This window comes from Barbus barbus (genome assembly GCF_936440315.1).
Source record: "Barbus barbus genome assembly, chromosome: 26".
Taxonomy (NCBI): domain Eukaryota; kingdom Metazoa; phylum Chordata; class Actinopteri; order Cypriniformes; family Cyprinidae; genus Barbus; species Barbus barbus.
The window spans coordinates 3,418,893-3,434,197 of NC_136754.1; the positions used below are offsets into that span (position 1 = coordinate 3,418,893).

Sequence of the window (15,305 nt, forward strand, 5' to 3'; positions counted from 1 at the left end):
TCAGATGAACTCACAATGAGCTCACGCTTTACTCACATGGTGAGGCTCACAGTATGAGGATCAGATGAACTCACAATGAGCTCACGCTTTACTCACATGGTGAGGCTCACAGTATGAGGATCAGATGAACTCACAATGAGCTCACGTTGTACTCACATGGTGAGGATCACAGTATGAGGATTGTGTGATCTCACTGTGATCATCGCATGATCTCACGTGTTGACTGGGTGCAAATCTCAATAAACTACTGGATTGTTTTTGTAACAAAAAAGACCAGATTTTTGTGAGTTGTGTTTAATACGGTCCTCTCGTTATTATTACAATCATTATCGTTCATGTTAAACTTAAAGAAGTCATATTGTACACTTTTTGTGTTTATATTATTTTTTCTCTGAAGCCTGCTTATAATAGTCACCTTAGTTTCAGTAAACAGTAGGTTTATGTCTATATCAAACTAGTACAGTGGTGGTTCTATGGAAAATTATGGTATCAGATAGTAATGATACTTTGATACAAAATAAGATGATTATGATATACTATTTTGAATAGTAGAATAGTATGCCTAGTTAATAATCAAGTTAGTTGTCGTTGTGCACCGAATTCTGTCCAGTGAGATATAAATAGAGAACATTTGTGCATATATAAACGGTCAAAGTCCAAATCTGTTATTCGTATAATTATTATCCCAATTATTAATTTCTCACATAATTCGGATGACACCAAACTGAGGCGGAACCTTTGATCACAGCCGCTGTTGCCGGGCGGCGCGCTTGTTAACGGAGTCGGTCTCAGTTTCCGGGGGACCGTGTTTCCGTGAGCACGCGCTGACGGAGTTTTTCTGTGTTCGTTGTGTCGGCGGCGTTATTTTTATTTTATAAGAAGAAAATAAAGCTCGCAACTTAAGCTTCTAAATAAAAGGGAATATTGTTAATCAGGATCCGGAGCGGTGTTGGAGATTCATGTTTACGTGTGTCGTTCTTTCTGGATGATGGTAAGAGCGCGAGATTAGCGGTTAGCTTTAGCTTTAATCCTGAACACAAACACACACTTATCAGCGATTATTAATATATTTTTATCGTAAGTACTACTGCATTATGTACTTATATTCTCCTGACTTGCATTAAGGGGTCTCTGCGTGTTTTACAGAGTATCTATGGTGTGTTTTGAAGTGAGGCCTCTTCAATCAGATTGTGTTTACATGAAGCACATACGATTAAGCAACTTTTAATTGTGTGTGAGATATTTTTGGACGCAGGGAGTGACTGCTGTACTGAAAACATCAACATTACGCTAAAGCACGTGCACATCAGTACATTGGTAACGCATGAATCGCCCTCGATGGCTCTCCTGATGCGGTTGTTCATGATGAACCTCGATTAAACTACATCGCTCACATTGTGAGAAATGAAGCTGGTTGTCCAGATTTGACACATCGCTCACTCTCAGTGTAGACAGGCTCACATGAGGGTCAGTCAAAGGAGGAGATCGTTAGAGATGAGAAATCGGATTAATTTAGCAGTGAACAATAATTGCAGCATTAGTTTGAACCATCCTTTGCCTGTGTGTGTGTGTAACATGCACACATGACATGAACAGGTAATAATTAAAATAATATTTTAATCACTTTTTTTTCTATTAAAATCGTCCATTATATGCATTCATTTGACATATTTTTTTAACATTATAAATGTTTTTACTCTCACTTTTGATCAATTTAGTGCACTCTTGTGGAATAGAGGTATTAATTTAATTTATTTTCTACATTTCTTTTAAAAATCATACTTCCCCCAAATGTTTGCATATATAAACATTACCATTTTCCTTGTATTTTTGATTAAATGAATGTAATCTTGGTTAGAAAATGCCAAACCTTAGCAGCAAAGATAACTAATCTATTTCTCTATTGTAGACCAATTAATAATATAATATTTACTAATATATAAAACAATATTAAAACAATCTAGTATATATTATGCTTTATCTAATATATTATTTTATCCATAATAGATAAAAGTAATATTAAAAATCTGTTATAGATTAGAGAAATATTTATATAATCTATTATTAAATGTTTGTGCTACAAAATTACAGTTAATTCTAATTACAATAGAGTGGATGTATATGGTGTTATTTTGTAATTAACCGATTGAAAATGATAAAATCTGGGTAGATCACTGTAAGTCATGATCTAATGGCAGAACACTGTTAGTTTGCTTGGTTACAGCACCGGCTGCAGCTCGGAGCTCCTAGCGGAATATATTTTCCTGTTCCTTGAGTTGTTGCCATGGATACAAGAAGGAAACCCCAGGATATAATGAACAGTAGATTCCATACATGGAATGTTTATCCCAGGAAATACTAGTGCTGCTACCTTTATGAGATATATCAGCAGAATCGGCATCTGATAACAGATTCCTGTTAGTTTTCTATCATTAATTGACGCAGACTACACATAAGAAACTCGTTTGCTCAAATGTATCTATGTATTTCTCTTTTTTGTTCCTCACAGGTTTCTTTCCTGTCTGTCACTGTTCCCTGAGGTCGCCCCTCCTCGTCCTCTCTCACCACTTGACCCTATGGAGGAGTAGCTCTTGAGTGACAGGCACGAGAACCAATCAAACGTCAGGAGGAGCGTCAGACGCGCAACGGCAGGGCCGAGACGATGTCGTCTAACCGAACCCAGACCCCTCACGGTCTGAAGCAGATCGGGCTGGACCAGATCTGGGATGATCTGCGGTCGGGGATCCAGCAGGTGTACACCCGCCAGAGCATGGCCAAGTCACGCTACATGGAGCTCTACACGTATCCTCAATTGCGGTTTCATTTGTAATTTACTTCAAAAATTTGTCCAGTGTCTGTTGTGTCCTTAACTTCCTGATTTTCAGTCACGTGTATAATTATTGCACTAGTGTGCATCAGTCGAATCAGGCCCGCGGTGCAGGTGCCCCCCCGTCCAAACCTTCGAAGAAAACCCCCACACCTGGAGGAGCTCAGTTTGTGGGGCTGGAACTCTACAAGAGATTGAAGGAATTTCTGAAGAATTACCTTACAAACTTACTAAAGGTACATTTCAAAAATAGAGTTATAGTCCGTACAATATCTCAGTGTTATTATATTTGAACAAAGTTTGTTATGCTGGCCAAGGCTGAATTTCTTTGATTAAAAATACAGTAAAAATGGTAATATTGTGAAATAGTTTTACAATTTAAAATATCTGTTTTTTTATTTGAGTATATTTCAAGAAGTAATTTATTCATGAGATTCAAAGCTAAATTTTCAGCTTCATTACTCCAGTCTTCAGTGTCACATGATCCTTCTGAAATCATAATAATATTTTGGTACTCAAGAGACAATTATTATTATTGTCTATGTTGAAATAGGGCTGGGTGATATATATCGAACGCGATGATCATGCGCATCGGTTTCTGTGATTAGCGGTAAATCTCCATCACCTGCTTTCAAATGGAGCGGCATTTAAGCCGGCATGAGCCGTAGTTCACTGACAAGCTACACAATATCATGTTCATTAATCGAAGGCGATTCATCTGTGATAATGAATGTGATATTGCGTAGATTGATGACCAAAATGAGTCGTCGTGACGTATTGTCAAGTATGGTGACCCATACTCGAAATTGGTGCTCTGCGTTTAACCCATCCAAGTGCACACACACAGCAGTGAGTAGTGAACAAATGCACACACACACACACACACACACACACCGTGAACACACACCCGGAGCAGTGGGCAGCCATTTATGCTGCGGCGCCCGGGGAGCAGTTGTGGGTTCGGTGCCTTGCTCAAGGGCACCTCAGTCGTGGTATTGAGGGTGGAGAGAGCGCTGGACATTCACTCCCCCCACCTACAATCCCTGCCGGCCCGAGACTCGAACCCACAACCTTTCGATTACGAGTCCGACTCTCTAACCATTAGGCCACGACTTCCCATATATAGATATATCCCAATATAGACTTAAATGAGTCTATATTATTATTACTCATCTTTATTTAATAAAGGTTGTCTAAAGAAGTCTATAAGCCCACTAAGAGACTCTACAAGTAGGACTTAAGTACCATAAATATTTTGTCCTTAATAAAACAACTAAGCAGATGCTTTCTTAACAAGCTGTAGACCAGTTACAACAACTTCATTTAAGAACACTTAAATTGAAACTCCCAGTGAACAGATTTCTTTGACTGTTGTCTTCAGGATGGAGAGGATCTGATGGACGAGAGCGTTCTGAAGTTCTACACACAGCAGTGGGAGGATTACAGGTTCTCCAGTAAAGTGCTCAATGGGATCTGTGCTTACCTCAACCGCCACTGGGTGCGCCGGGAGTGCGACGAGGGCCGGAAAGGGATCTATGAAATCTACTCTGTAAGCACTCCTTGCTTTTCTTTTGCATTACTGCACAATTTCAATTCATAAACAATTGCACATCTTTATTTGTTGTGTGCGTGTGTTTTTCTAGCTTGCTCTGGTGACGTGGAGGGAATGTTTGTTTCGGCCTCTGAATAAGCAGGTATGATTGGAAACATTTAAAAAAAAAAAAAAAAAAGACTTCATGTAGGACAAGGTGAGGTTAATTCTAAAAAATGTCTTTTATGGTGCCTGTGTTCTTAGGTCACAAATGCAGTATTGAAGCTGATCGAGAAGGAGAGGAACGGAGAAACCATCAACACTAGACTCATCAGTGGCGTGGTCCAGTCCTATGGTGTGGCATCGTTTACGTCATGATGGATTTCATTGCTTGTTTGAGTCTGTGATACATGACTTTAGAAACCGTGCAGTTGCTCAGAAATGTTCCTCTCTATGTCTCACAGTTGAGTTGGGTCTCAATGAGGACGATGCCTTCGCTAAAGGTCCCACTCTGTCAGTCTACAAGGAATACTTTGAGACTCAGTTCCTGGCAGACACTGAACGGTTTTACACGAGGGAAAGCACAGAGTTCTTGCAACAGAATCCTGTTACCGAGTACATGAAGAAGGTGCAGAAAAAATAGCTTAACATTTAAAAAAATATTTATATATTTATTTTATTCAATCATTTCTATTTGATAATGTTTTGGTAAAAAATTATTATGCAGGTAAATATTACTTTTATCATTTTATCATGATATTAGTACATAAAAAATTTAATTATATATTTATTAACAAATTTATTTCTTCATTGTGATAGAATTTTCACTGGATTTTTGCTGCATTTTATATCTGCTTGTCTTTAATGGCTGTTTGGTCTAAATGAATGTTGGTTTGATTAAAAATAAATGAATAATATTTATTATTTATTTACATTTAAGTAATTGATAGATTTATTCAGCTGTGATGCATTAAATTGATCAAAAGTGAGAGAAAAGACATTTAAAATAAAAAATATATATATTTTATAAATGCTGTTCTTTTTTACTTTCTATAGTATTAGTATTACTTTTTAACTTTATAGTATTACTTTTTCACTTAGAATAGTAATGATGCTGATAATTCAGTTTCACATCACAGGAATAAATTACATTTGAAAATGTTCTCAAATCGAAAACAGTTATTTCAAATGATAATGTTTCACACTGTTACTGTTTTTACTGTATTTTGATCATATAAATGCGAGCATAAGAGACCTCTTTTCAAAAACTTTTGAGTATTAGTGTGTTTTATTTATTAGTGTGTTTTAGCATGTCTTATTTTGTTTACCTGTTTCGCCCCATCCTAGTGTGAGTTTGAAGAGTTGATCTGTGTGTTTTGCAGGCTGAGGCACGTTTGCTGGAGGAGCAGAGGAGAGTGCAGGTTTACCTTCATGAGAGCACACAGGATGAGCTGGCCAGGAAATGTGAGCAGGTTCTCATCGAGAAGCACCTGGAGATCTTCCACACCGAGTTCCAGAACCTTCTGGACGCAGACAAGAATGAAGGTGTGAACCACAGTGAAAACTGAATGTCTGTTCATCTGTACATGAGTTACAACCACGATTTCTTCTTTCTCTCTACGTAGATCTTGGTCGCATGTACAATCTTGTGTCACGGATCACTGATGGATTGGGAGAGCTAAAGAAACTTCTGGAGACGCACATTTATAATCAAGGCTTAGCAGCCATCGAGAAATGTGGCGAGTCTGCTCTCAACGTGAGTCTGTTTGGTTTGTGTTGTACATGCTGTCTAGCTTGAAGATCATCATTCTTTAGATGTGATCTTTCTGACAATGCATGTTTTAACCGCTATGAGTTTTGTGATGTTCTTTTAGGACCCCAAAATGTATGTGCAGACAATTCTGGATGTCCACAAGAAGTACAATGCCCTGGTGATGTCAGCGTTCAACAATGATGCTGGTTTTGTGGCTGCTCTTGACAAGGTATGGCCATCTTTTATTTATATATATATATCTATAGATATATAGATATATATATATATATATATATATATATATATAGATATATATTATAATAGTATAATTTGTTTTCTGATATGCAGAAGATTGCACTACATTCATTTTCTAATTATAGTAATGTACATCTAGTTGATATTTTTCATGTAGATATTTTTTTTTTTTTTATATCTAGTCATATTTTATCTTTAGGACTTTGGTAGCTTTTGGATATTGAAAGTATTCAAACATGTAATTTGTCTGTTCAGGCTTGTGGGCGCTTCATCAATAATAATGCTGTTACAAAGATGGTTCAGTCCTCCAGCAAATCTCCAGAACTGCTGGCCAGATACTGCGACTCTCTGCTCAAGAAGAGGTGTGTGTTTAGGTTTCTCTGTCTGTTGGCACACACTGTAAATGTGTTACTAAATCCCTGTACTGAATGAAAATCTCTGTCTGATATTTCAGCTCCAAAAACCCAGAGGAGGCAGAACTTGAAGACACTCTGAATCAAGTGGTGCGTTTTTACAAAACTTTGCACTTTCACAGCAATTTTTGCAAGATTCTGTTTTGTCTATTGATCTACTGTTCCTTTTTTGTAGATGGTGGTGTTTAAGTATATTGAGGACAAAGATGTGTTCCAGAAGTTCTATGCGAAGATGCTGGCTAAGCGTCTGGTCCATCAGAACAGCGCCAGCGACGACGCAGAGGCCAGCATGATCTCCAAACTAAAGGTGCAACAGTTCTTCCACAGCTTAGGAACTTCTTTCTTGTCATTCAGTGAGAATTTGTATGAAAAACAAGTCTTGAATATTTATTTTAAGTATATTTTTTAAATAGTTTTTTACTTCTTGCCTTTTATGTGACAGTAGCATTTTCTCTATCAAATCACTCTTTTACGTTTTACATTTACATTTATGCATTTGGCAGATGCCTTTAACAACACCTAACAACACCTATCCAAAGCGACTTGGATTGCAATCACATTATACATTTTATAAGTTTATCAGCATTCTCTGTTAAAGGACATGTTGCAGGTTAGAGACTCCAGTGAGTCGATGTATAGAAAAATACTGTAGGAACTAGATTTTCTTTAAAATATACTTTAAAATACGCTATTAAGGCTTGTGGAGTCGTTTTTGTGAGAGAATTTTACTTCCGCATCTGAAACCAAAACCGGAAGTGACGCATCAAAAGGGAGAGCGGTCCATTTAAAACAATGGATCGCAATGACAGTTCAGACGCTGAGGAAATTTTAAATGTGTATTTACACTCGTATGACGGACCACAGATAAAATGATGAGCCTGCTATGCAGCCATGCGAGCAGGACAGGCCAGGATTAGACAGAACAACGGTCAGAGAAGACAAATTGAGTTGATGTGAGGAGAACAGGGCAGGTGTTTGGTGAGAGATCAGTGTTAGCTTACAGATATACACACGTTAGCTAATGTAATCAGGCAATGGCAATGCTAGTATTGATACTTACCAGTAATAGAAATTAATAAGCGTTGATCAGGCGTGTCACACTCGTTAATATCCGACACTAACGTTACGTGATAGTGGTTTCTTATCACCGCAGGAGAGAGAGATAAACACGTTTTTGATTCATAGGTGCTTGTGTGGGAAATGCGAGGAAAGCATAGACCTCTCCAGGCCAGCAGACACATGTTTTAGGGCAGAAATAATTTATTACTCTAAGCTAAATACTTGTATACATGTATAAATACATTGTTAAAGATTTTAATATTAAAACAGTCTGAATAATTTTGATTCTCAATTACAAGTTAACTCTGTTTAGGTCGCCATTGGTATAACACGATCAATAATGATAGCATTCAGATAAGTTGTCCGCTGGGTCTATGGTGCATGTGTTGTGTCAGCCATTAGAAGATAGTTTACAGAGGAAGGAGGACTTTATAAAGGTTTTGAATGGCCCCATTTTGTTGACAATCAATAAAAAATAAAATCACAATCAAGCAGATCTGCATTTATGGTTAATTCAATTCAGTTTTATTTATACAGCACTAAATCATAAATATTATTTCATAGCACTGTTAATACCCAACTCAAAACACAACATTTCAACTGTTTATATATATATGTATATGTGTATGTGTGTGTGTGTATATGTAGATGTACCAAACATATACTACCAAAAGAAATACCATCTGACCCATTTAAAAACATTTAACAATCTTTCAGTCTCAATGTGTTGTTAAAGTGTGTTAAATGGTGAAGGCTGTGCTAGAGATACACCAACAGCCTCATCATGTTGATCCTCTGGAGGGATCTGGAGAGAGGAGCAGGTGTAGTGGACAAGACAGTGCTGTGTTCTCCTGGAGCCTGTGGTGACCTGCAGTATTCCTCTCTCAGACGACATATGCTGGGAGAAGCAAACACAAGTTTAGATCACATTCACTGCTGATCATGCTTTTCCATTTGGCCTCCATCACATCTGTTAAGTTACACACCACCGCGGTGTTTGAAGCAGATGCATTAGTGAAGTCCAGTCTCTTCAGCTGCACTAACGCACCGAGGCCCGGAAGATACCGTCCTATAACCTCCACAAACACAATAATTTACCATGACAATGATAAATTGATATAAAAATAACTACCGAAAGCACACTGACTCGCGCGCGCTCAAAGCAGAGTGCGGCACACGACTCCCTTATGTGACGTAATATGACGCGATGTTGAATGTTGACCCTGGTGGTGTCCATGTCCTTTTTGTAGTTTTGGTTCCGTCATCAGTGGTTGTGTCTAACACTGTTTTGTTTGTCATTTTTTAGCAAGCGTGTGGCTTTGAATACACATCGAAACTCCAGCGCATGTTCCAGGACATTGGAGTCAGCAAAGACCTCAACGAACAGTTCAAGAAGCACCTCACAAACTCTGAGCCTTTAGACCGTAAGGATGAGCTGCACTCTTCTTTGCTGCTGTATGAAATACTGCCATTTGTGGTTGAAGTCCTTTACAAATGTTGTGTTGCTTCTAGTGGACTTCAGTATCCAGGTGTTGAGCTCGGGGTCATGGCCCTTCCAGCAGTCCTGCACATTTGCTCTGCCATCTGAGGTAGTAAAACAAATAGGCGTGTATGTAAATCACTCGTTCTTGGTCCTTCCAATGTTTTTGTAAATCCGTGATCTGTCTCTTCCGACACAGTTGGAGAGGAGCTACCAAAGGTTCACAGCCTTCTATGCCAGCAGACACAGCGGCCGAAAGCTCACCTGGCTTTACCATCTGTCCAAAGGAGAACTGGTCACCAACTGCTTCAAAAACCGCTACACCTTACAGGTCTGACAAGAAACTGTGGTGCATTTTTTCAGGGTCCTTTGATGAATAGAAAGTTTAAAAGAACAGCATTTTATAGTATGTTATAAATGAACATGGCACGTTATAATAGAAATCTTTTATTACATTATTAACGTCTTTAATGTCACTTTTGTTCAATTTAATGCATCCTTGCTGACTAAAAGTATTAGTTTAATTCAGAAAAGGAATGTTACTGATTGTAAACTTTTGAACGGTTGTGTGAATTTGCTAAATATGCACTAAAAGAGTTATTAATTGTATTGGTATAATCCAATTATAAGGTAATTAGTCCATTAATAGTGCATGAATATTAATAAGACTTTTTGTGTGTTTCCTTACAGGCATCTACATTTCAGATGGCCATTCTACTGCAGTATAACACAGAAGACGTTTATACAGTTCAGCAGCTGACGGACAGCACACAGATCAAAATAGTAAGGAAATAAAAGAGGACTCTCTATGATCATGCTAAAACAAGATCCAGATATCAGTCAGATGTTGATTTTGCACACTAACAGCCTTTTTTATGTATTTTAGGACATATTGGTGCAGGTTTTGCAAATTTTATTGAAATCCAAGTTGCTGGTAAGCATGTTTTTTTTTTTTTTGTCTTTAATCAAAACAATTCCTGCAAAGTCATTATGAAGTAAAATGACAATTAAGCCTCTTTTCTCAAAGCATTTAAAAAAAAATATATAATTAATCAACCTCTGAAACAACTTTCCTTTTCTGCTTATGTCATCAAGGCCATGAATACTGTTAACCAATAGCCAAACAGCTATTTAGGTGTTATTTGGGTAATCCTTCTTAATCCACTCATGCTCCATTTTGCTATGGAACTCCCACTATTCACAATATAATTAATTTTCTTTGGATTTTCCAGTGGAAGACCTTCCTTATATTTTTGAAATGACTACCATTTCATGTTGACTCAACACAAGCTAATACTTAATGTAACTGGGAAGTCGTGGCCTAATGGTTAGAGAGTCGTTGCGAAACCAAAGGTTGCGGGTTCGAGTCTCGGGCCGGCAGGGATTGTAGGTGGGGGGAGTGAATGTCCAGCGCTCTCTCCACCCTCAATACCACGACTGAGGTGCCCTTGAGCAAGGCACTGCATAAATGGCTGCCCACTGCTCCGGGTGTGTGTTCACGGTGTGTGTGTTCACTGCTGTGTGTGTGCACGTTGGATGGGTTAAATGCAGAGCACGAATTCCGAGTATGGGTCACCATACTTGGCAGTATGTCACTTCACTTCACAACTGTGTATTTGCAGATGTTTTCAGTTGTAATCTTTAATGTATTTCTATGCAGGTTCTTGAGGACGAGAACGCAAACGTGGATGAAGTGGAATTCAAACCCGACACCCTCATAAAACTCTTCCTGGGCTATAAAAAGTAGGTCATTTGAGTGCATCTCGTCTTGCAAACAGTTATGAATCTATATTTAATGTTTCACATTTTGTGTTTTAGAATGTAGCAGAGCAAATTAATTTGTGAATATTGATGGATGAGGCATTTTCTCCCCAGTAAAAAACTAAGAGTGAACATTAACGTGCCAATGAAGACCGAGCAGAAACAGGAACAGGAAACGACCCATAAAAACATTGAAGAGGACAGGAAACTCCTGATTCAGGTATCATGGCCAAGTCTCCTATGTTCACCAAGGCTGAATGTATTTGATGAAAAATATAGTAAAAACGGTAATATTTAGGAATAAAGTTAAAAGCACAAAACCAGTTTTAAATCGCTGGGGTATATTTGTAGAAATAGCCAAAAATATATTGTATGGGTCAAAATTATCATTTTTTTATGCCAAAAATCATTAGGATATTAATTAAAGATCATGTTCCATGAAGATATTTAGTAAATTTATTACCGTAAATATATCAACTTCATTTTTGATTAGTAATATGCATTGCTGAGAACTTCATTTGGACAACTTTAAAGGCAATTTTTGGTCAATATTTTGTGTTTTTTGCACCCTCAGATTCCAGTTTTTTGGTCCAGGGTCACATATGTGAAAATATAATTTATCCCTGTGATCAAAGCTGAATTTTCAGCATCGTTACTCCAGTCTTCAGTGTCACATGATCCTCCAGAAATCATTCTAATACGCTGATTTGCTGCTCAAGAAACATTTCTGATTGTTGAAAACAGTTGTGCTGCTTAGTATTTTTGTGGAAACTGTGATACATTTGACTTTTTCAGGATAATTTAATGAATGGAAAGTTTGAAAGAATAGCATTTATTTTAAATAAAATCTTTGGTAACATTATAAATGTCTTTACTTTTCTATTAATTAAATAGAATTCGATTATCATGCGCATCTCGTCAGTAAAGCCAGTTCAGTGATTGGCAGTAAATCTCCATCACCTGCATTCAAATGGAGCGGGAATTACTACACAGAGCCATAGTTCACCCACAAGATAGGCAATATCGCCTTCGATTATGAATACGAAATTGCCTAGCTTGTCAGTGAATTATGGTTCTGTTTAGTAATTCCCGCTCCATTTGAAAGCAGGTGATGGCGATTAACTACTAAAGAAACCGGTTTTACTGACTAGATGCGCATGATAATCAAATTCAATTATTTGCACAGCCCTACAGCCCTAGTCTTTACTGTCACTTTTGATCAATTTAGTGAGTTCTTGCGGAATAAAAGTATTAATTTCTGTCAAAAAAAAAAAACACACATTCAGTAAATATTGCAAAAAATAGTCAAAGTATTAGTTATGTGTGTTTGAAATAGCATTCTATGTTTAAGTGTTCCTCTATGTGCAGGCGGCCATAGTGAGAATCATGAAAATGAGGAAGGTTCTGAAGCATCAGCAGCTTCTGGCTGAGGTTCTGAATCAGCTCTCCTCCCGGTTCAAACCCAGAGTTCCTGTAATCAAGGTCAGTTGATCCTGTTCTACAATTCTAGTCTGCTTAACAGTTTTTACAGGGTTTCTGTGACTATTAAAAAGTCTTAATTTGCCCTTCCTCAAATGCACTGCAATGCAAAAAAAATCTTCCTCCCAATTTTTCTTTTTCCAATCCAAATATCTAAACATCCTTAAATCAAGATACATTTGCTTGAGATATGAACTGAACATATTAAGCCTTGTTCTCTAAGGCCCCGTTTACACTAGTGCATTTTCGTTTTAAAACGCATAACTTTACACTACTCCGGCATTTTCAAGGTCGAGAACAGAGACCTTTGAAAATGCTGCAGATTTTAAATTTTATTAACAGTAGAAGTGAAATCTTATTGTAGTCTTCAAATCTGGGGACTGTCTTATGTTTTAAAATCACTTACAGAGGAAGTTTAGTCTCATCAGGCTAACATGAGTCACGACTCATGCCACTGTAAGCTTTTCTTTTTCTTTTGTTTTCACTCGCGATCTTTACAAAACACATTGCATCATAGACATATAAAGACGCCCTATTTGACCGTTCCAGGCACTAGATGCAGCCGCCATCTTGGAATGGTATTTTTGACGTCATTCACCATAATGTAGGTTCATTGTGGCATCTTTCGAATATTCAGTGATTACTATGGTGAATGATGTCAAGTTTACGATACAATATGCCGGACGGCTTACATATAGAAACAGAAACAGTTGCTGATGAGGCATCTACGTATATATATCTATTGATTACATAATTTATTTCTTGGCACACTCGTTTTATGCATGTTTGGCGCCACCTATTGTTGTGGGTGTATTATTGACATGTCAAAGTGTAGACCCTGAATATAAGACGACCGCGTTTTTTCAGATGTATTTCCAAGAAAAAAACATTGTCTTATATTCGGGTCAAGGTTAAATAATAGGGAATCTACCTATGCAAATCTATGGTTGTACCTGCAGGAATGGTCACGTGGCATGCGTTTTCGGTTGTGTAGTGTAGATGGAGATCGTTTCTGAAACGCCAGTGTGGACGAGGATCGTTTTCATTCTAAAATGCCGTTTTAAAATGAAAATGCACTAGTGTAAAAAGGGGGCCTAAGAAACCCAACAAAATAGTTTATGCTCAAAACAAGAAAATATAAGTGTCATGGGTCAGTGAAAACTAGTTTTCTCTTTAAAGTGATTTTTCTGAGCCCATTGACAGATATTTGTTCGTTTTAATCATAAACTCCAGTTTGATTCATTTCTCAGAAAGCAAGACTTTATATATTAATTTAGCTTTTCAAGTAATGTATCTTGACTTATGAAACTTTTATACTGAGGAAGAACATTTATTTTTGCAGGTACAGTAAAAGTTATGGTTGGAAGTTTTTTTAATTTTTTTTTTATTTTTTTTTTATTTTTTATTTTTTTACTTTCAAGTATTGATAATACAACCTAGACATTTATATTTAGAGGCCATTTTGAGGTATTTATTCATTAAAGGAACACTCCACTTTTTTGGAAAATAGGCTCATTTTACAACTCCCCAGCTAGGTAACTAGTTATGATATAGCCGGGGACTACTTTCAGGCACTGCGTCATATCACTGCGCCTGCTGCACCCATGGTACGGCAGCAAAGTTCCTTGATTATTACGCCAGAATGAGAGTATAGTTCCTAGCCATATCGGCCTAGAAAATCGCAACTTTTCATTTTCGGTCGGTTTTAGTGCACGATGTAACTACAGAAGACTCGAGCTTTAAATAGGACAATTGTCGCAACTCTTTGTTCATTTTTGAGCGAGATGCTAATGGTCTAATCCGATTCAATGATCTATGCTAAGCTAAGCTAAAAGTGCTATCGCCAGACCTGGAGATCGGCTGGATTCAAAAACGGTAAAATTCAACTGTTTAACTCTAGGGGAGTTGTAAAATGAGCCTGTTTTCAAAAAAAGTGGAGTGTTCCTTTAAACTTTCTTTACTTGGTCTTAAATTCACCATAAAACCTGCAGAAACCCTGTTTTGCCAACACAGAAGAACTCATATGTACATTGGGTTATGTTTTGCAGAAGTGCATTGACATCCTCATAGAGAAGGAATATCTGGAGCGGGTGGATGGAGAGAAGGACACCTACAGCTACTTGGCCTAAACATTTCTTCGCTCCTCCACGTCTTTACTGTCTGTCTGTCTCTCACTTTTTTTTTTTAAGTTGTCTCTCGGGTAATAAATATCATTCCTCTTGATGTTCGGCCTGTGGTGAGTTTAAAAAGCAGAAGGACTAACAGAAGAGGACCGTGTGTGCGCGTCAGTGAATGTGTTTGTGCGAGAGACGGACTTTACTGCTGCCCTGCATTATGGACAGACCGCATTGGAAATGTACATACAAACAAAGACCTCGAGCTTTAATCTCGCAAAATAAAACATTGCCGGTTTTAAAAACCCAATCAGAAATAAACCCTACACATTAAGCATGTTATTGCCTATCAACATTTAAATGAAGAAAAAATGAACAAGGATGCATTGAAATCTTAGCAATGAGGGGCTGCAGAGATGTTTTAAGAGAAGAAAGGAAATAATTTAGGAAAAAAGTGCAACGTCTAGCTGCACGTCCCAAGAACGAACGAGTTGGACAGGTTTGTAGACGTGTTGTCTGCAATGTTACCTGCTACCGGAAAACCATTTGTATAGTGTGGTTCACTTTTTTAAATGTGTGTTAAATAAAAGAATTAAAAGTTTCTGTATGTATTTCTGATGCTGTGGAGTCACT

General features: G+C 37.6%; 1 protein-coding gene across 1 annotated transcript; it reads left to right on the plus strand.

The window, feature by feature from the left end:
* Window positions 1-790: 790 nt before the first annotated feature.
* LOC306846098 (cullin-1) lies at window positions 791-14,766 on the plus strand. The gene is made up of 22 exons (XM_079379214.1): window positions 791-991; window positions 2,510-2,802; window positions 2,886-3,063; window positions 4,209-4,376; window positions 4,471-4,521; window positions 4,623-4,713; window positions 4,823-4,986; window positions 5,741-5,903; window positions 5,984-6,114; window positions 6,233-6,340; window positions 6,622-6,728; window positions 6,821-6,869; window positions 6,955-7,086; window positions 9,145-9,262; window positions 9,351-9,427; window positions 9,518-9,649; window positions 10,009-10,101; window positions 10,205-10,252; window positions 10,979-11,061; window positions 11,194-11,299; window positions 12,448-12,561; window positions 14,607-14,766. The coding sequence occupies exons 2-22, from the start codon at window positions 2,663-2,665 to the stop codon at window positions 14,685-14,687; spliced, it is 2,334 nt and encodes a 777-aa protein (XP_079235340.1). The 5' UTR covers window positions 791-991; window positions 2,510-2,662; the 3' UTR covers window positions 14,688-14,766.
* The last annotated feature ends 539 nt before the right edge of the window (window positions 14,767-15,305 follow it).